At 44.8% G+C, this 21,135-nt stretch overlaps 1 protein-coding gene across 1 annotated transcript in view; it reads left to right on the top strand.

Annotated features, from left to right (window-relative positions):
* The window catches only part of CREBBP (CREB binding lysine acetyltransferase), a 127,906-nt gene that overhangs the window by 75,810 nt on the left and 30,961 nt on the right, over positions 1-21,135 (top strand). The window contains exons 6-16 of the mRNA XM_024759716.1: positions 7,243-7,485; positions 8,895-8,997; positions 9,245-9,391; positions 10,233-10,350; positions 10,880-11,051; positions 11,667-11,711; positions 13,952-14,076; positions 14,685-14,873; positions 16,279-16,695; positions 18,544-18,723; positions 19,731-19,917. Of these exons, the coding sequence (XP_024615484.1) occupies positions 7,243-7,485; positions 8,895-8,997; positions 9,245-9,391; positions 10,233-10,350; positions 10,880-11,051; positions 11,667-11,711; positions 13,952-14,076; positions 14,685-14,873; positions 16,279-16,695; positions 18,544-18,723; positions 19,731-19,917 (1,926 nt within the window). The remainder of the gene's footprint in view (positions 1-7,242; positions 7,486-8,894; positions 8,998-9,244; positions 9,392-10,232; positions 10,351-10,879; positions 11,052-11,666; positions 11,712-13,951; positions 14,077-14,684; positions 14,874-16,278; positions 16,696-18,543; positions 18,724-19,730; positions 19,918-21,135) is intronic.

Below are 21,135 nucleotides of genomic sequence, written 5' to 3'. Positions count from 1 at the left end.
CCGTGACTCCAGCACCGTCGTCTTCATCTTCCTCCACCTCATCTGTGCCATCTTGCCACCCTCCCCTGTTTGTCGTTATGTGTTCATTACTCTCATTCTTCTTGATCACCTGCCTCAGACCCCACTGCTGCCTGCAGAACATGTGCTGCTTTTCTTTCTGGTTGTTTCCATGTGGCACAAGGAAAGATGGACAAGCACACTGTTCCTCAGAGCACTGTGCAGGCCACATGCTTTCCTCTCAACAAGCCCAGCTCCTTCCTTCTAAGAGGGTCCCTCACGAGCCTGCCCCACATGGCTGGGTGTCCACGGCACAGGAGAGATGGTCCAGGGCCACAGGCCTGTCATCCTCCCTCCCTCCCTGCAGAAGGGGTCATACTAAGCTTCCTTTAAAAGTCACTTTCCTAAATCAGTTAAATTATACTTTGATTAACCAAAAATTGAATTAATACACAATTTTCCAGGACATCTCTTATATAAAGTGAAGATCTAGGAGTCTGGGTCTTCTAGAACCAGATATTTGGGACAGCAGTTCTAGTGGAATGCAGTCTGGTTTTCCTTCAAGTTAGTGTAAAACATTTTTTTAACTAGTATGTTGTGATGGTTAGTTTCTTGTGTTTTAGGATGTATTTCAGTAATACGCGTGTTTTGTTTTGTTTTTTAAAATTAATTTATTTATTAATTTTGGCTGTGTTGGGTCTTCGTTTCTGTGCGAGAGCTTTCTCCAGTTGCGACAAGCGGGGGCCACTCTTCATTGCGGTGCGTGGGCCTCTCACTGTTGCGGCCTCTCGTTGCGGAGCGCAGGCTCAGTAGTTGTGGCTCACGGGCCCAGTTGCTCCACAGCATGTGGGATCCTCCCAGACCAGGGCTCAAATCCGTGTCCCCTGCATTGGCAGGCAGACTCTCAACCACTGCGCCACCAGGGAAGCCCAATAGGCGTTTTAAGTGCCAGAATATTCATTTGTCGAGTTTGTGGTTGTACAGTATTAATTCCGTGAGTAATGAATTAAGACATTGTTCTTAACTTTTAATTTGGGGCTGTGGATTTTCTGAGCTCTTTTGGTTTTTAATATGTATTGCCATGACAATTGTAAAGATTTCTCTTTTTAAGAAACACTTTGTGTGGTTTTTGTTTAAAAAAAAAAAATGAATGTGGGTTTTTTTTTTAGACTCCTTATAACTGCCTGACTGTTGTGACAATTGATCCAGTGCGTGCTCTCAGAAGTGGTAAACCACAGTGTTTCTCCTAGTCATAATGTAAGGTGTTACCAGGGTGATTTTATAATATAAAGTCACGGAGAAGGTGTAGACTAACTTTGTGCAAGGTTTTGGCAAATTTTCATGAAAGAAATGAAAGTGCTTTCTTTTTTTTTGTTTGTTTTTGGTTTTTTACATGCTTCTCAAATTACGTTTCTGCTCTGAGTCTGTTCCTTTGGCTCTAGCACTATAGTTTTGTGAGTACAAAGGACTTTGATAGGCTGAGTGAGAAAGTTGCAGCAATATCTTTTCTGTAAATGTTTGTTGCTGTTCCTCCTCTCCTGAAGCAAGTTGTGCTTATCATGTGTGAAACGGGGTTTAGGCAATAGAGAGGAACTGTGGATCTGACCCTCTAGCAGCTGAGAGTCAGCTCCACTGTTAGAATATATCCAGTTGACCCTTGAACAGCTCAGGGGTTAGGGGCACCAAACCTCTGCACAGTCAAATATCCACAGCCCGGGACTTCCCTGGTGGTCCGATGGGTAAGACTCTGTGCTCTCAGTGAAGGGGGCCTGGGTTCGATTCCTGGTCAGGGAAGTAGATCCCACATGCATGCAGCGACTAAGAGTTCACATGCCAAGACTAAGAAGTACGCATGCCGCAACTAAAAGATCCCACGCGTCACAGGTAATACCCAGCGCAGCATAAATCAGTCAGTCAAACCACGGCCTTCCCACTGCATTGGCAGTTTGGTTCCTCCGTGTCTTTGGTTCTGCATCTGCAGATGACAGTGTGCGGGTGTCATATTTGCTGTTGAAGAACATCTGTGTGTACGTGGACCTATGCTCTTCAAACCCATATTGTTTAAGGGTCAGCTGTACATTAAAAATGATGTGACGATGGCATCAGTCAGAGGAGTGAGGTAGAGGCAGGTCAGTATTATAAGCAGTCCTGGCAGGGAGGATCAGAGTGTGCTGGAGGGTGGGGCTGGGCAAAGCCCAATTTCAATAAAATAACAATGGAAGAGCATTCTAGACAGCACAGCTGATATGCCTGCAAGGGCACAGATCTGACTGGATTCAGAGGTTCCTATGCTATAGTAAGGTTTGTAGTGGGTGGTAAGGACCCCTGGGGACTGAGACACACCTGTGTCCACCAAGGCTGTGCTTTCCAGGCAGGTTTTCCCACAGATGCTCACCCTACCTGGTGCACACATCCTACTTATCTAACTTCTCTCACTGATGTCTCTATTGAGAGAACCTGCCAGAATCACCTGTGGAGCCTACACAGTGGTCATTGAAAGGAAACTCAGACCTCTTTGGCCTGTGTTGAGATTTTGTTTAATTTTTCCTTGAGTTGTTTTCAAGAGATTCTGCAATCACTGATCTTGAGTTATCCATCCCTTATAGAGATAATCAGATTTTATTGAATAATTAGAACTTTGCAAGGTATATACCTAATGTCAGTCCTGGCATCTGACTCCCAGTAAATTCCAGTACTGTACAGGGTGGCAACGGTGACAGGGGCTGTGGGAACACATGACCGAATTCCCTATTTGAATTCATGTTGCCTCATCAGTGGGGTTATGGGTACTCAGCATGTGGTCCTCAGACCAACTGCACGGGCACCCCCAGGTTGAGTGTTAGAAATGCAGAGAATTGGACCTCATCCCAGACCTTCTGTGTTACTAGACTACATTTTAACAAATTCCCAGGTGATCGGGACATGCTGCTCTGAATGCCTTGAAGGGCAGAGTGTCTGTTCTGGAACTTTTGAGAAGGTGTGAGTTGTTCTCTGGGGGAAACCATGGGTTTCCCAACTCAGACCAGAAGGACTGTCAGAATGGGTGCCCCAGGGTCAGCCCCAGAGCCACACCAGCCCACTCACTGCCCAGGGCTGCCTGGGCCCTGGGCTGCACCTCGACGTGAGCCTCCACAGGGTCTCAGTCAGCAGTCCCCAGACCTGTGACTTGAATACCTCTACTGGCTTGATGCTCACTATCTGGCCCTGCTGTGTGTTCCAACTTTAGACCCCTCTGTGTGAAATGCATTCCTTCAGGGTGTTGAGTCTTCCTTAAAACATGCCCTCATGACGCCTGCCTGGTGGTCAGCGAGCACTTGTGGGATGGCCGCCTGTTCCACCTGAGGGCTCCCCAGAGACCCTCAGCCACCTCTGACAGCCCTCACTCGGGTAGGGGCGGGGAGCAGAAGGGGGCGCGGTAGCCTCTGGCTGTAGGGACAGAGCATTGGGCTTGTTTGCCCTGATTTAAGTACCAAACCTTCGCTGGTGATAGACTTCATCGGAATAGCTTTGTCCTTGCTCTTCTGGGAGACACAGGGTTGCCACTTCTGAGTCTTTGGCTGCTGAGGAAAACCTGCTGCGGGGTGTGCATTCTTGCTTGTTGGTGGCTGTGATGGGAGGCCTGGCCCTGGGGCTCAGGTGTTCCCCTTTGTCATTGTGCCCTGTGCTGTACACATGAAGATGCTGGAGAGGAAGGGGGGTCCTGGTGCACAGTGCATGTGAAGCCCTGTGCTGTGGGAGCAGCTCTGCAGAGACGTCTGCAGGTCTGAGTAAATTTCAGCTTGGCTTTTTCAGTGGAAATCTAAGTGATGACCAGGTAGTAGATGGTTGCCTGCTCCATGTCATGTCCCCCACTAACCTCACAAAGCTTTGGAGTTCAGTGTGTCCGTTTTCATTGGATTTACAAATTGAGCACAGTTTTATTGAGAATGACTGGGGGGACTGGAACTTCTGGTGAATTGAATGTTGCAAAGCAGCAGTGTATAGCATACATGGACCCTATCCGTGAGGCTTTGTGCTCACTGGGGAAGGACTGCCTTGAAAAGTGGTGGGTGAGTCCTGGGCAGAGCCAACTATGAAACTTGGCCTTTTATTTCCTAAGTCATGGGCTCCTGGTATAGCTGCAACAGAAGGGGAACGGTGGGTCAGTGGAGGGGTTGGGGGTGTTTTGATGTAGCAGGAATGCCGACTGATACTCAAGGGAGAGGAACCCACACTGTATTGAGATGTATTGAGACACTGTGTGATGTGATATTCTAAGGATTGATTGTGTATGAAACATAGCATTGAGCTCTAAGAAAGAAAATGATGTAAAAATCGTAAAAAGAACAGGAGGTTTTGACATTTAAAGAGGTAAATGGGAATTCCCTGGTGGTCCAGTGGTTAGGAGTCTGCACTTTCACTGTGGGGGCCCAGGTTCGATCCCCCCCAGTCAGGGAACTGATATTGCACAAGCCTTGCAGCATGGCCAAAAAAAAGGGGGGGCAAACATCAGTACAGCAGGCTGTATTCTCAGTGATACCAGATAAATGAAGCCTTGCTGTTTTAGCACTCCTTTCAGTTTTGTTCGGCCCTAAAGCCCTCAGTGCTGGGAGGGCACCTGTTACACTGCCGCAGCTCACCTGCACCTCGTTTCCCTGTGCTGGGCACCACAACATGGGAGGAATCCAGATGCGTCGCACACTGGTCCACCCTTTAGGGAACGTGCAGGGAAGAGGAGATTAGCACCATTGAATCTGATATGGGGTCCAGAGCTGCGGCCTTACATTTGTCAGTATTATCAGATAAATTTGTTGCTCTCCCATCAGACCCTCTGCTCTGTGAGTGCATATCCCGGAGCCTCGCAGAGTCCCCAACATCCAGTGTGCACGCAGTCTGTGCAGCAAGTTGAGTGAATGAGTGAGCGAGAGAGTACAGGAAGCTCAGATGCCCAAAGAGAAGCAGAGGCCCAGGAGACGCTGGGGGAATTCAGGGAAGACTTAACTGCTGCCCAGGACACCAGCAGGATGTTCACAGAGAGAGCATCTAGCGCTTTTACCCTGTTCAATCAGCTGTCACCCCCATAGGAAATGCCTGTGTTCCCTTACCCTTATGAGATAATTTGTGTTATCTCATAGCAGCATTTGGATTCAAATTGGGCCATGCGTATATGTTAGAGACGCTTTTTGTTTGTATTTTGTTTTCCTTTGTCTCTAAATTGTTAGAAATGTCAATTACCAAATGCTTGCTTGTCTTCGGATAGATGTGTTTTCTTTTAAAATAAAAAATACAGTAATGTTTACATTTAGGACATAAATGTAACACAAACAAAAAATGCATTGACCTTGTCAGCAGCTTCCACGAGACATGCTGGCTGCCCCGTAAGTGGCCTTGGGTTTGGGAATGGCATTTGTCCTAGGATGTGGAATTTTGGCTAAAAGGATGGCATTTGGGGAAGTGTGGACACGAATGGATAATAGTAGGAAGAAGTGGTTGCTAATGCATCTTCACCCAGAAACGGAAGGCCACGTACACCTTGTTTCTTTAAATTCCTCTCCCTCCACAATTGATCAATATGTGTATCAACGTAGTCTGTGTCTGTTCTTTCTTATACCACAAGGTGATAGAAAAATAAGTCATCCTACCATTATCACTTTCCTTTTTACATCATAGTTCTTTTAGAAAATTTAGCATGTCAGTTTCAAGAGTACAGTGTCATGTGTTTAAAGTTTTGTGGAGTATTAGCTATTAGGAAAAAAACACTTTTATAAGGTATTATACATGACTTATTTCAGCTACATGCTTGTCATAAAGTGTACCTTGGGAACTGATTTTCATTTATAATAACGAGGTGCTTGGTGTGTGTAATTGTGTCTAATGAGCATTAATGAGTTTGAGATCTGAATATCCTTATTAGAAAAATTAATAGTATGGAATGTGTAATTATCAAGTTTTGGGTTTTTAAAACACATTTCGGTTTAATTAAGTTACTCTGATAAGTATTTGAGTTGTTTATGTTATAGTTGCACTGATGGTAATGTGAGAATATTGTTATTACACATAAGGTAATTGAATTTTAAAGAAAGGCTTTGTGATAGTGTTTTTTAATGTATCAGAGAGCATATGTTATAGTATCAGTTTTATAAGCTGCTGTTTATGACATGACTATAAAGCTTTGGGAAGTTGGAAAGAAAGGAGCTCTTAAGAATAAGAATAAATGGTATGACATAAAACTTCTGCCATATATTGAGTGCTCAGCAAAGGAGGACATTTGGATGGATGGATGGATGGACAGACGGACGGACGGATGTTTGGGACCATCTCTGTTAACTTTGAAGCCCTTGGGAATGGGGCCCTTTATGTTGCCACAGATTTTTCCTTTAGTCTCCAGGGATCAGGCAGGAAGAAGGGGTAGCTGGAGAGAACACCCTGCGAGCCAGCCGCAGGCCAGGCCAGGCCATGGGAGCCGAGGTTGGCTGCCAAGGCTGAGCATCTTGACACTCAGTTCTGAGTATCAGTGGTGCTGAGGGGACACCAAGCCTCGGTCCATCACTCATTTCAGCTAGATAGTCACTCTGTCAAGTACAGCATTTCTCGAACAGCTTCACATAGCAGAGAGCTCAGCATGGTGTCCTCCTGCATAGGAAACTCGTAGGAGAGAAAGGTGTGGTGTTACCTGGTCACTGTACGCCGCAGTTTCAAGGAAGTGCACTTTTGTTTTTTGGAAGGTCACGTCATAGATCTCAAGTTACTAATAAGCAACAAAACTGACCAGCTGGGTATCACCTCTGCTCCTTCTGTTAATCCTTCTGTACCTATGCAGGTGAGGAGTAAAGAACTTGGGAGAGCGACAGCAGGAGGGGGCTCCTTAGGTCATCTCAGTGGTGGCTGATGACCCCCAAAGAATCGGAAACTTTCTGTTGTTACACGTTTTCTATTTCCCCAGAATCGACTTCTTATGAGTCTCTAGATTTAATACATGAGGACTTTGATTAGGTAATCACTGACTTTGTGGTCTGTTGTTTTCTAACATAGAAGCTTGAATTTTTCTTCAGCTTTTTGCTCTTCAACTACTGCTGTGCAGAATAGATGAATAGAATGGGATCCTTCTCTCTGCACAGTTCCTTTCTTGGTAGCCTTGTTCCAGTGTTTCGTGACATACATAGGTGGTCTTCTGATAAAATTTTACTTGCTTTTCAGTAGTTTTTAAATCATTTGTGGACTTCTCCCTTTTACTTATCTTTTTTGTTTGTCTGTTTGTTGTTATAGCCATCCTGGGGTCTCCAGCTAGTGGAATTCAAAACACAATTGGTTCTGTTGGCACAGGCCAACAGAATGCCACTTCTTTAAGTAACCCAAATCCCATAGACCCCAGCTCCATGCAACGAGCGTATGCTGCTCTTGGACTCCCCTACCTGAACCAGCCCCAGACGCAGCTGCAGCCTCAGGTTCCTGGCCAGCAACCAGCACAGCCTCAAACTCACCAGCAGATGAGGACTCTCAACCCCCTGGGTAGGTGAAAGAACTCTCAAGAATTTCTTTGTCCACATGCAGCATTGGGAATGACAAGTCTTCCTGGAACCCAAGGCTGTTTTCAGTTACTGTTTTTACTTTAAATTCAAGTTAATATATGTATATATATTATGGTGATGGTATCTTTTAAATGATTGAAATAAAAAACTTCCAGGAAAAGGCTAAAGTGTAGGGTGCACAGAAGATGTTACAGGCTTGTAAAATGAATAGCATTTGCAAATGAACCAATATTTTTGTTGCTTCTGTCTGGACAGTTTTCATAAGGGCATTTCATATGGCTCAGAATACAGAATCTCACAAGTTAGAATTAGGGTTGTACCACTTGCACTGACTCTGAGTAGACCATTTATTTGACAAAGAACCTGAAGGTGGGTACAGCTTTTAGCACGTCTTGGTTATGGGCTACCTCATGGCTGGAGGTGACCAGCCTGGACATGGGGAGGTTAACAGGAATCTCAGAAAATCTCTTCTGTCTCAGACTTCTCCATGGATTAGTGTTTCCTAGTGTCATCTCAACCCATTAATTGCCAGTGTTTCATCATTCAGTCACATCTCTCCACAGTTTTTGCCATCTCTGCATAGTGTCTCCTTAATGTTTCTTTTAAAATTGGCATAGTCCTTTTAAACTCAGACTTAAGCCAAACAGTTATGTCAGCAAGTTAAATCAAGGTTGTTGTGCTAATTTTTTTCTTTTCCTAATAAAATATTTTAACCTTAAAAATGTCCAGTTAAAGACATTTCATCTGTTGCGTTTTGGGAAATAATCACCCTAATGCATCTCTAACTCCTGCTGGCTAGGAGACTGGGTTGGAGCCCTGAAACCTGCATTATAATCTCACTCTACTCCTATTGGTGATACAATCTGGAACAAGACTATTAACTTCTCTGTATCTCACCTTTTTCTTACTTTAGAATGAATACTGTAGATAAGTTGACCTTTTATCTTCTTCACCTGCACTTAAATTTCTATGGTTTTTACCTTCTGATATGTTAAAAAAAAAAAAAGATGATGAGCATGTATGTGACAGGTTAGCTTACTTGTTTAGGTCATGATATTAATGAAGCCAGAATCAAAATCTGAATCTGCAGATGGATCATTTCTGGTTTTTTTCTGCAGCCACAGAGCACTCATGATGCCAGCCAGCCTCCATAGAAATGCCTTTCTTTAGTTATAAAGTGCAGTGGGAAGGAGACTGCAACTGAATTTATACAACTTGATCACCGTTGTTGAAAATATAACTCCCAGAGTTCCTGCCATAGCGTTTATTATTATAACTTATAAGAATCATTTATTTATATGTGATTTTTTTTTTAATCTGTTATCAGGACTTTAAAGTGTATATTATAGTTCAGGAGTTGGTTGATTTCTTTTCTTTCTTTCTTTCAAGGAAATAACCCAATGAACATTCCAGCAGGAGGAATAACAACAGATCAGCAGCCACCAAACTTGATTTCAGAATCAGCTCTTCCAACTTCCCTTGGGGCCACAAAGTAAGACCTGTGTTTCATTTGGCTCCGATCTGAGTGACAGTTGCATGTGAAAGTGGGCTGGTAACCACGGGAAGCTCTTGATTCTTTCTAAATGTGTGATGCTCGCCCTTCCTTCCTTCCCTCCTTCCTTCCTTCCCTCCTTCCTTCCTTCCTTCCTTCCTCCCTCCCTCCCTCCCTCCTTCCAATACAGCTTAAAGTTCCATATGGTTGACGAACCTTAGTTGGATAAATCTTACTTTTTCCTTAGCCCACTGATCAATGACGGCTCAAACTCTGGAAACATTGGAACCCTCAGCACTATATCCACAGCAGCACCTCCTTCCAGCACTGGCGTTCGGAAAGGCTGGCACGAACACGTCACTCAGGACCTGCGGAGCCATCTAGTGCATAAACTGTATGTGGCCACCTCGCCCATTATTCACATGTGATGGAAACATTTTGTGACTGATGGCGATGTGACAGTTTTGCAGTTTCATCGATGTCTGATTTAATTCCTAAATGTTCTCTTGGGCCCCAGGTGATTGTACCCTAGCAGCTGAAGGGGGTCACATGCTTGTTTAGGGAGGCCAGAGAATCCCAGACGCTGCATCCCCAGTGGGTCCCCAGACGCTGCATCCCCAGTGGGTCCTACAGAGGGACATGAACTGTGACCCATGTTGCAGGGGACCAGACCTGTTTTCTAAGCTCTGGGATGCACCAGGGACCTGGGATCAGCTCAGAAGCTTAGCCTTATTTTGTGGCTCAAGGTTATACTTGTGGAGACCCCTGAGAATTGGAGGAATTTGGGCCTAGTAAATACAGATGGCATGACACTACCATCATACAGTTTAACATACAGGAAATTAATAGTTAACTTTCTCCAGCTATTTAAGTTAAATTGAAGGTGAGGTTAACTTGATTCCCTTGGAGATTTGTTTTCTCCTTCATTATTTTAATCAAAAGTTTTTATAATAAGTAGTTTAAAAATTAGCAATTCAAAATGAGAATTTTGAGTGGTCCAGCACTTATCGTTAATAGCAAAATATGGGTGTGTTTGACTTGTAGATAAATTGACAGGTCAGTATTGTCTCCAGAGAGCGACTTCATTTGTGTATTCATGAACTAGGCGAGAGAGATTGGGGGTTTCTATCAGCAGTGTATTGCGCCCATAGGTAGACGATTGTTTCTTCTCTTTCCGTGTCACATAGAGAGACATTGTATTGAAAGTAGATTGAGAATGTGTGTTGTCTTTTCAGTGTCCAAGCCATCTTCCCAACACCTGACCCTGCAGCCCTGAAGGATCGCCGCATGGAGAACCTGGTGGCCTACGCTAAGAAAGTGGAAGGGGACATGTATGAGTCTGCCAACAGCAGGGTAGGTTGCTATTTGTGTTCTAGCCACGCACAGCACCTATGGGAGCTGTAACTGCATCTGTCTGCCTTATTGTCTGGAAGCGGGGACATCTGTTAGTCTGGTAGACTCATCACTTGAGGGCACTGACCAGGGAGACTTCCCAGTTAAGACATGAGGTCCCTGTACAACTCTCTTGTTCTGTAACTACAGAGTACAGATGTCTCCGCTACAGCGGTAAATGAGGTATATAAATTTTTTTTAATCCGTGGGTGTACTTTATAGTGGCAGTGTTCACAGCACTTGTCCGTGTTATTGCCAGTGTCAGTGAGTGTCCAAGAAGAGGTTCAGCTGTGGAATGAATGTAATGAGCACTCAGTACCTCCTGTCTGATAACTCCTGTAACATCACTGGGCACTGGTTTATCAGAAGTGCTGAATGCTTACCTGTACCAATGTACTTAATTTAAAGTTCATTAGTTTGTTAGAACATACAAAACCAGATCATTTGTTTTTTTTACAAATAACTAGTATTGAATGTTACTGCTTTTTAGGATGAGTATTATCACTTACTAGCAGAGAAAATCTACAAGATACAAAAAGAACTAGAAGAAAAACGGAGATCGCGTTTACACAAACAAGGCATCTTGGGTAACCAGCCAGCCTTACCAGCCCCCGGGACACAGCCTCCTGGGATACCACAGGCACAGCCTGTGAGACCTCCAAGTAAGGACTTCATTTCCAGCCCTTAGTCTGTTTCCTTGTTTTTCCTTGTGCGTTTGGTGTGTATTTCTAAGCATATAGAATTATATTCTCCGGAAGCCTATGCTGTGAAAACTGTGTGGTAGTGGCTGTGACCTTCTGCAGTGGCCTGTGTTTAGACATTGAGTCTCTCTCATGGAAAGGCGGGTGTGCTGGCATCAGAATGCACAGCACTTTTGGACCTGGTTTTCTCTTTAAGTTTGAAAGATTATTTTATTAAGTTAAAAAATTTTTTTTAATTATTTTATTTTTGGCTGCATAGTTGCGGCACACGGAATCTTCGTTGGGATCTTCATTGTAGCATGCGGGATCCTCTGCTGTAGTGTGTGGGCTCCTTGTCGCAGCGCGCGAGCTTCTCTCTAGTTGTGGTGCATGGTCTCTCTAGTTGTGGCCCGCGTGTTCAGTAGTTGCAGCACACGGGCTTAGTTGCCCTCCAGCGTGTGGAAACTTAGTTCCCCAACCGAGGATCGAACCTGCGTCCCGTCCCCTGCGTTGGAAGGTGGATTCTTAACCACTGGACCACCAGGGAAGTCCCAAGGATTATTTTAAATAACCCATTTTTTTTTCCTGCCATTATAGATGGGCCCATGCCTCTGCCAGTGAATCGCATGCAGGTTTCTCAAGGTATTTAACTATTGTTGTGAATCATATTTTGGTTTAACATTCTACATCCACAAAGTTCATTGGTTTGTCCTCTTCCCTCTGTATTTCTTTGTAGCTCCTCCTCTTATTCCTTCCATTCCTTTTTGCTGAAGAGCAGAGTTCATGTCCACAGGTAGTATGAATATCTGTTGCATTTGAAAGTTTGGAGGTCATAGGAAAGCTCTCCAAGGAGATCAGAAGTAGGAGTTAACCTTTTTTTTTTTTTTTTTGCGGTATGCGGGCCTCTCACTGTTGTGGTCTCTCCCGTTGTGGAGCACAGGCTCTGGACACACAGGCTCAGTGGCCATGGCTCACGGGCCCGGCTGCTCCGCGGCATGTGGGATCTTCCCGGACCAGGGCACAAACCCGTGTCCCCTGCATTGGCAGGCAGACTCTCAACCACTGCACCACCAGGAAAGCCCTTTTTTTTTTGATGGGCAAGAGAAGACATTATTCTTAGGAAGAGTCTCCCAAAAAAAGCATTATATTGGAGGTGGGGGAAAGAAACATTTCTGAGCATCAAGCCCATCCTGGGGCAGGAGCACTGTGGGTGGGGGGTGTGAGGTGAGGAAAGTGGGGACTGCTCTGGGCCCTGTGAGCACAGATGCCATGCCTGCTTGCAGCTGGCCGAGGAGGGTTTGTGCTCAGAGAACCCTCATCAAGCTGCGCTACTGGCAGTCTTTTTATTGGTGGTTGTTGAAGCAGTGATTTTAGTTTGGGAGTTTGGGGGTGAGGGTCATTTCAAAGCTTTTATGGCTCTTGTCAAATTGAGACTTGAACAGTAGGATGTTTTTACAGGTTGTGAAATAAGGTGGTGACACTATCCAGAAGATTCCAAAGCAAGGCCTTGCTGCTGTGTGTAGAGTAGTTCAAGAGGGGAGAAGAGGTCATTTTAAAAGCCGTGGTGATCATACTGCATACTGAAAAAGACCTGGTAGATAAACTGATGTGGAGGAAACTTTTCAGGGACTCGTTTAGGTGGACTAGATATGAAGGGTGAAAGAAATCACAAAGTCAGAGAAATGGAGCCTTAGGAAAGTGGCTGAGTGCTGTGTCGGGGATGACTTGGAAGACTCTGCTGCTTTGGGATCTGAGGAGGTGGCTGTTGAGCAGAGTGGAAGGCGTTTTCTAGGGACGTGCTCGCATGCCCCGCTTACCGACCTGTCTGGGTCTGTAAAGAGGGACTTTTTATGGTGCCATTTCTTCGTACATCTTTTATTTAATAAAATCTTCTCTTGTTAATAAAACCCTCAAGGAGAGTGGGACACTTTTGTATTATAAGCTTCCTGGAAAGTCCTGGGCCTGTGCTGGTTACTTAGGGTGACATTTCTTGGTGGTGCTGAAGGAGGCACATGTTGTTTGACGGCCTCTCATGCTACACAGTGTTAAGGCAGCGCCTCAAGGATTCTGTTAAATGCCAGCGTCGGGCCTAAGACTTATTGAACCAGCATTTATGTTGAGCTCAGAGTTTACAGAGTATTGTGGGAAATTACAAATAGAGAGACTCGTGGTCTGGAGCTGCATGGCAGCTAGTGAGGTGTCATTCATTCTGTGGCACCTCTGGAAAGGCCAAGGTAGCTGTGAAAGTGAGATCTTTCCAGTGTATGGAGAGGAGGCTGAGGTTGAGAACTGCCAGCCCTTGGGCACTTTCTAAATGCTTAATGTGCTTGCAAAACTAAAACCATGTTTTGAGTCTTACCCCAGATTCCAACAATAAATGTAAACCCAGCCAAAGGGCTGGGAGGCCTGGAGTGATGGGAACAGGCTTCCTGCAGGAGAGGAGATGGGAGTCAGGTGCTCCAGAAGGCTCTGAGGGGTTGGCTCAGACGGGTGCCCTGGCCTTAGCTGACCTCCTCCATAGATGGTGGGAGCGCCTTCCCACGCTCCCCCCATCTACTTTGTCGCTTGGACGCTTCGGTGCCGAGCGCTGCCCCGGCCTTGTGTACTCATGGCTTACCTGACTTTCTGCCTTCCTGTGCTCATGCTGCCCTGCCACCCACCCCATCCTATCACCCTCACCACCACTGCATTGGTGCCATCTTCTCTGGATATGAACAGTCTATTATTTAGCCATCTTTTCTGATTAACTGAGTGCTTTCCTTTCAGTTGTATATGTTGTGTGTATGTTCCATCTTATTTGGCTTAGAGTTTTATTTGGTGAGTTGTCATTCTGTTTTCCTGTGAATGATTTTCCTAATGAACCGTTGTGGGTACATTTACAGGGATGAATTCATTTAACCCAATATCCTTGGGGAATGTACAGTTGCCACAAGCTCCCATGGGACCTCGCGCATCGTCCCCCATGAACCACTCTGTCCCGATGAACAGCATGGGCTCCGTTCCAGGGGTAAGTGCCTTTTCTATTTGCCTCAGCTGTGCTGAGAAGGCCTTGCTCGAATAAGGAAAATTCTCTCAGCAGGAAACTTGTAGATCGTCTGGAAATCCTGTGGTACTTGTTCCTTTGGATTTGGCTTATGCTTTATTTCCTTCATATTTCTCTTTCTCTCTCTCTCTCTGTCCTTATTACTACAAGAATTATTTGACCTTACTTATTTTTATTGAAATGACAAATCATAGGCACCTGTGACTTTGTTGGAAGATGGTGTTGGCAGCCTCAGATATGTGGCTGAGAGGGACTTGTCAGTGTCTGTTGACTGTCAGAACTTCCTCTCCTGCGGCTGCCTTCTAAACGCTTCAGAGAACTCATAAAAGGCATATTTTGAACTTTAAACTATAGCATACTATTGGTTTCTGTTCAGAGGGCAGTGTGAAGCTGGCTTATTAGAGACCTTGCCTAAAAAGCATGCAGAGTGCCTGGGAGCCAGAAGGTCTTAGTGAATGGTGGGTCCCTTCCTGCAAGGGAGGAGGATTTGAAGATTTCTGTCTCTTCTAGTTTACCTTGAAGACTCAGGCCCTTGAAGCCCTCTGAACTCAGTAACGCTTATTGTCTTTTAGATGGCCATTTCTCCTTCCCGAATGCCTCAGCCTCCGAGCATGATGGGTACACACGCCAACAACATGATGGCCCAGGCGCCTGCCCAGAACCAGTTCCTGCCACAGAACCAGTTCCCGTCCTCCAGCGGGGCGCTGAACGTGAACAGCGTGGGCATGGGACAGCCAGCGGCCCAGGCCAGCGTGTCACAGGTACTGTTCATGTTGGGGCTGTGAGCCACCTACAGTGATGTAGCCCCAGCTTCCCACTGACCTCAGCATGTCCTAGTTCACAGAAATTAGAATTCTAGACAAAACATTTCATGTGCTAGCATCTCTTGATTTTTTTTTTTCCCCGTTCTGTTCTGTTATTTTTACCTTGTTTGGAATTAGTCATACCATCTTGGGGTGAACTTCATACAAAAGTGGAATGGATTATGGTTTTTTGGTCTGTGTGCTTTTGTTTTGGTTTTAGGGTTTTTAGTTGTCATTTTCTTGGTTTTTGTTTGTGCAATGTAAATTCTGAGTTTCACGTGTGATCCTGAGAGACACTGGATTTTGAAGAGGGAGTGAGGAAAGGTCCCATGAGTTCACTCTTAATGATTTGGTCTTTGTATCTTGTTGTCTATCTGAACTGCCCAGGTGAAGTCCGACTAACTGGATCATTTGAGTAGTTCTCTTCTTATTGAATGTGTTTTTAATTATTCAGTCTAATGCTGGTGAGAACTATTTTCCATTCATTTTACTGCCTTTTCCCCCCTTTTGTTAATTGCTAGAGTACACCAGATTGCTGCTGTATACAAATTTACATGTGTTTTTAAAACAGGCCAAGTCTTCCCCCAAAAGATAAAATTCATTATTTAATTTTTTAACAAGAAGTAACATTGAATAAAAGGCAGTGACTACATTAGATTCACTCACTAAATACTTATTAATTCTTAATTTCCATAAATTTCTTTGCTCCAGACAGGGGCTATCAGGTTTGTCCTGTAAATATTTTCAGCCTGGTGGGCCATGAGCTCTTTGTTTGAACTGCTCTGCTCCACTGTTGTGCAAAGGCAACGGTAGACATGCGCATTCACATATGAGTGAATGGGCGAAGCTGCCTGCCAGTAAAACTCTATTGACAGAAACCAGTAGCTAGCTGGATTTAGCCATGGACCTCTACATAGTTTGCAGATCCCTGCTCTAGACCAGTGATTCAGAATAGATTTTTAATTGGTCCACAAATAATTGTGAAACATGTCCCTAGTTGAGAACCACTGTACTGAAACATTTCAGTGTTTCCATAACTCATTTTTTAAAAAAAGACAAATACCTTTTCCAGTGGTCTAAGCTGTGGGTGGATATTATGGAGCACGAAGCTAGTAAGTGGAGTGTACATGTGTTTGTTTAAGCCAGAGATTTCCACACTTTTGTAAATCAAAGCATGAGAAACAAGTGCACATTACTATAAGTGTGCAGATCGATGACGTTTTACAAATGGAACCTTCCCATGCAGTCAGCAGACCTCATCAAGAAACCATGATTAGATTTTCATACATTTAAGTCTTTGAAGTCTTTTGCCACATTTTCAAATGGGGGAAATAATTTTAACATACTCTGTTCCATCTGTTAGGGACAGGTGCCTGGTGCTGCTCTTCCTAACCCTCTGAACATGCTTGGGCCCCAGGCCAGCCAGCTGCCTTGCCCACCAGTGACACAGTCACCGTTACACCAGACTCCACCTCCTGCTTCCACGGCCGCAGGCATGCCGTCTCTTCAGCATCCGGTGGCACCTGGGATGACTCCTCCCCAGCCAGCAGCTCCCACCCAGCCATCAACTCCTGTGTCGTCTTCCGGGCAGACTCCCACCCCGACTCCCGGCTCAGTGCCCAGTGCCAGCCAAACCCAGAGCACCCCTACAGTCCAGGCGGCAGCCCAGGCCCAGGTGACCCCACAGCCTCAGACCCCAGTCCAGCCTCCGTCCGTGGCCACCCCTCAGTCGTCACAGCAGCAGCCGACACCTGTGCACACCCAGCCTCCTGGCACACCGGTGAGCCCCTCGGCCTGTCGTCTTCTGGCCAAGACTCTTAGATGAGAACTTGCCCATAAAAAATCTGTCATGAAGTCACTGCAAGTCTTGGTGCGGTTGCAAAAAGTATCTGTTTTGTTTCCAGCATCGGCTCCAAAGGCTGTTAGGCAGGACATGACTTATGATTATCTTCCCCAATTAAATCAGTTTGTAGAAATCAACAACTAAAAGAACTCATACATGGGTCCTCCGTAGAATTTTTTTTTTTTTTTTTTGTGGTACGCGGGCCTCTCACTGTTGTGGCCTCTCCCGTTGTGGAGCACAGGCTTCAGACGCACAGTCTCAGCATCCATGGCTCACGGGCCCAGCAGCTCCGCGGCATATGGGATCTTCCCAGACCAGGGCACAAACCTGTGTCCCCTGCATCGGCAGGCGGACTGTCAACCACTGCGCCACCAGGAAAGCCCCTCCGTAAAAATTTTAAGCTGTCTGTCCATAGGAGCAGTACGTCCCCCATTATCTGTCCCCCATTATCTGTCCTAGATTGACGTCTTCTGAGTTTTAGTAGTGATGAGGATTTGGTAAACAAGTCAAGTTCCTAGTTGTATGTATTTTGACCTTGCCTATCAGCCTTGTTTTCCAGCTGGAAGCCCTTTCTTTTTCATGACAAAATGGCATGCTCAGGTTAACACTTCTGTGGCTTAGATTTACCCATTCTTCCTGGGAGGTGAAGGTGGCAGGGTCACACCACGTCCTGTGTCCCATGTCCCATGCTCTGCTGGCAGCACCCAGTCCGGTGCTTTCCTAGACTGGGCTGTCCCCACTGACACAGGGGCCTGAGGCTGCTTCTGCTCACCTCCACATTCTTCTCCCAGTTCTCACCAGAATCTTAGTGTCTGTTTTCTTATCAGTCTAACTTAAAAACCTTCTTCCCCCTAAAATACATTATCTTTTATTTGTGGGGACTGAGGATATTTATTTATAAAATGTCAAAATTAACCCCAACATAAACCCCAAGGTGACATTACAGTTTGTATTTCTCCAAAGGGAGTGTGCTTATTGATCCTTACTTTATATTTCTTATCTCTAAGTAAGATCCCTTTGTAATTTTATGTTTTCTTTTGTTTGTTTACTTAAAACTCCATTGGATAAATCTATGAAAATTTAGAATTCTTTCTGGGATTCCTTTTTTTTTTTTTTTTTGCTGTACGTGGGCCTCTCACCGTTGTGGCCTCCCCCGTTGCGGAGCACAGGCTGGACACGCAGGCTCAGCGGCCATGGCTCACGGGCCCAGCCACTCTGCAGCATGTGGGATCTTCCCGGACCAGGGCACGAACTCGTGTCTCCTGCATCAGCAGGCAGATTCCCAACCACTGTGCCACCAGGGAAGCCCTGGGATTCCTTCTCTTAATGTTTGTTTACTCCTCCACCACTGTTCCTACAAGTAACAGGCTAGTTATACATTCTTATTCCATATAGATACTTTATTCCCCTTTCTATAGCATATATACTTATATATTTATTATTCAGCGTTTACCATAACCATTAATGTCATTGGAAGGAATTATATTTAAAATAGGAGGTTCTGTGACTTAGGTAGAAAATTCCCAGAAAATAATTTTCTATCAAAAGGTAGGAAGGTCTGTTCTTCCATCTCTGCATTGTTGGCAAGAAGTCAGTTGTGTTTCTGCCTGATTTTGATTTCTCTGGAACTCCTATTTTAACGCTTATTCTTCAGTTCTCTCAAATAGAGGTGCCTATTAGATTAGTATTGAGAAAGATTAACGCGAAACTGTGTGTTGAGTGAGCATCAGGGTTTAAGATCATTTATATTGTTTACAGAGATAAATGATTTTGGTTTCTCCACAGCTTTCCCAGGCAGCAGCCAGCATTGATAACAGGGTCCCCACTCCATCCTCAGTGGCCAGCGCCGAAACCAACTCCCAGCAGCCAGGACCCGATGTACCAATGCTGGAAATGAAGGCTGAGGTCAAGACTGAGGACACCGAGCCCGATGCCAGTGAACCCAAGGCAGAGCCTGGGGCTGCGGTAGGTGCCATTCGTGGGAGTGAATAGATGTACTGCGCACAGAGGCATCACTGAGGTGTCCTCATGGGAGGCACAAGGCGTCCCCCGTGGATGTCCCTGCTTTCTGTTTCAGTATCCTATTCGATTGTGGTTCAAGTTGGAAAGAGATTAAAAATAGATTGGTTATTTATTTTTAGATATGAGATATGGGTTTATTTTATTTTGCCAGAAGTGAAGAGCACTGGCTTGTATTTTAAATGTTTAAATCATCCAGCAACTTTTTCATTGCCATCCTTCATTCATTTATAATTCTGCAGAGTTAGACTGCACAAGAGGTGTGTTCTTTTACTAATTAACCTGTAGCAGAAGTTGGAAACTGACAGACTGTGGGCTGAATACAGCCTATAAATGTGTTTTGTTTGGCCCACACAATTATTTTTAAAATGGGAAATTACAAATAAAACTCTAGATTTCTGGCTTTTCTTGAAAAATGAGAAGCTCTGCCAGCACTGTGCTTCCATTGCTGTAGCAGTCTAGGTGGGAGCACCAGCTGTGGCTCTTAGATGGGTCGTGAGCTCTCTAGTTTGCCAGAGTGTCCACTGCTCCCCGCGGCCTCACACAACAGCTCCTGCTGCTGTCATTAGCTTCGCCTGCCTGGCCCTCTGAGCAGTTGAATTTCTGATCCTTCCCACAATTTTCAAGGCACTTCTTGTTCCAAACTAGAAATATATGTAAAACTATTGGGCAGTTAATTGGTGTATACAATGTGTATACAAGTTTTTTAAGCACTCTAGCATGTAAAAATTTAAAAATTTTTAGGACTGTAATGCACTGGTGCTGTACTGAAGTGACTCAACAGGCACTCCACCCCTTCTTGTGGGAGAGAAAAGGAATGATCAGTGCAGCTCTGACTTGGGAAAGGTTTTAACAAGCCCATAGAGATTTTTAAGAGCCTTCCAATAAGGCTGAGTTAGAATAAAGGTCTTTCATATTCATATATCATTGTCTGTAATTTTGTTTTTGTCAAGATCATGGAGGAGGACTTACAAGGATCTCAAGTTAAAGAAGAAACAGACACAACAGAGCAGAAGTCGGAACCAATGGAAGTGGATGAAAAGAAACCTGAAGTGAAAGTCGAAGCTAAAGAGGAAGAAGAGAGTAGCACCAATGGGACAGCCTCACAGTCCACTTCTCCTTCTCAGCCTCGCAAAAAAAGTAGGTCATGTTCTCGTAAACTTACCGGATGGTGCTGCTTTTCCATTGTGTTGGGATTGCATTCTGTGGATTAAAAGCTAAAGCAGAAAAAGAATTCCATCTCTTCTTTTATCCTTCTTGCCTGCCATTCTGCAAGTTTTAGAAATGGTGACAGTGAGCTGAACTCCAGGATGTGAGCCCACAGGGGTCTGTGGTAGGAACGAGAAGCGACCAGGGCTCTGAGGGGCAACCCATGAGCCGCCTGTCTGGGGTGGTGCTGGCTTTACTCGGCATGCCGTGGACAACCACTGATGGACTCCAGCAGGAAGATGACCGGAAGCTTGATGTTAGGGAAATTATCACTATGGCAACCCTATGCACTGAAGTTTGTAGGTTTCTGCTGATACAGATAGGAAACTAAGTGCCCAAAGTCAGGGGGTGGGAGAGTAGAACCCACTGACTAGTGCAGCAGGAAGAGGGAGGGCGGCAGGTAAGTGAAGATACTTTGGGTTCTGAAATAAGCAGGATGAGCCAGGCTCACGGTGGAAGTTGGATAGAATGTATTTGAGATGTGTCCAAAGTACGGAGGTAAGGGTGTCAGCAAATTGTCAGGTGACCGTTAGGAATGTGAGACGTGGCTCAGGTAGTTCAGGGCTGCAGGTGATCCAGTTAGGAAAGATGGCAGAAAAGTGTTAGGCTGATACTGTATAGTTTTGCTGCTGGAAGAGAGACCCTGGAGATCATAGAGGACAGCAGGCCTTAAGTTTTTGGTCTCAGACCTCTTTATACTCCTAAAAGTCGAGGATCCCAGAGAAGTTTTTGTTTGTATGGATCATCTATCACTATTTACTCTATTAGATGTCTTTTTAAATATTTATTTAAAAATAAATCTGTTACATGGCACCCATAAATAACACATTTTAATTAAAAATAACTTCCAAAACAGAAATAGTTGGAGTGATGACATTGTGTTTTACAATTTTGTTACTCGGAGAGTTAAGTGAACACAGCTCGATTTTCATATCTGCCTCTGCCTTTGCTGTTGTATTCTGTTGTTTGGTTGAAATACATGAAGAGAATCCAGACCCACTCAGATTAGTAGTTAATAAAGAGAAGAGTATTTTAGTAGCCTTTTCAGGTCATTGTGAATATTCTTTTTTGATACTACACCAAAACTCAACAAGTAGAAGTTTCTTAAAGGCTAGTTGCAGTGGGAAATCTGAATCCATAGCCCTGAAT

This window comes from Neophocaena asiaeorientalis, unplaced genomic scaffold (assembly GCF_003031525.2).
Source record: "Neophocaena asiaeorientalis asiaeorientalis breed wild unplaced genomic scaffold, Neophocaena_asiaeorientalis_V1.1 scaffold254, whole genome shotgun sequence".
NCBI lineage: Eukaryota > Metazoa > Chordata > Mammalia > Artiodactyla > Phocoenidae > Neophocaena > Neophocaena asiaeorientalis.
The sequence above is the reverse complement of the archived record's forward strand: the minus strand, read 5'-3'. Positions and strand labels throughout refer to the sequence as shown.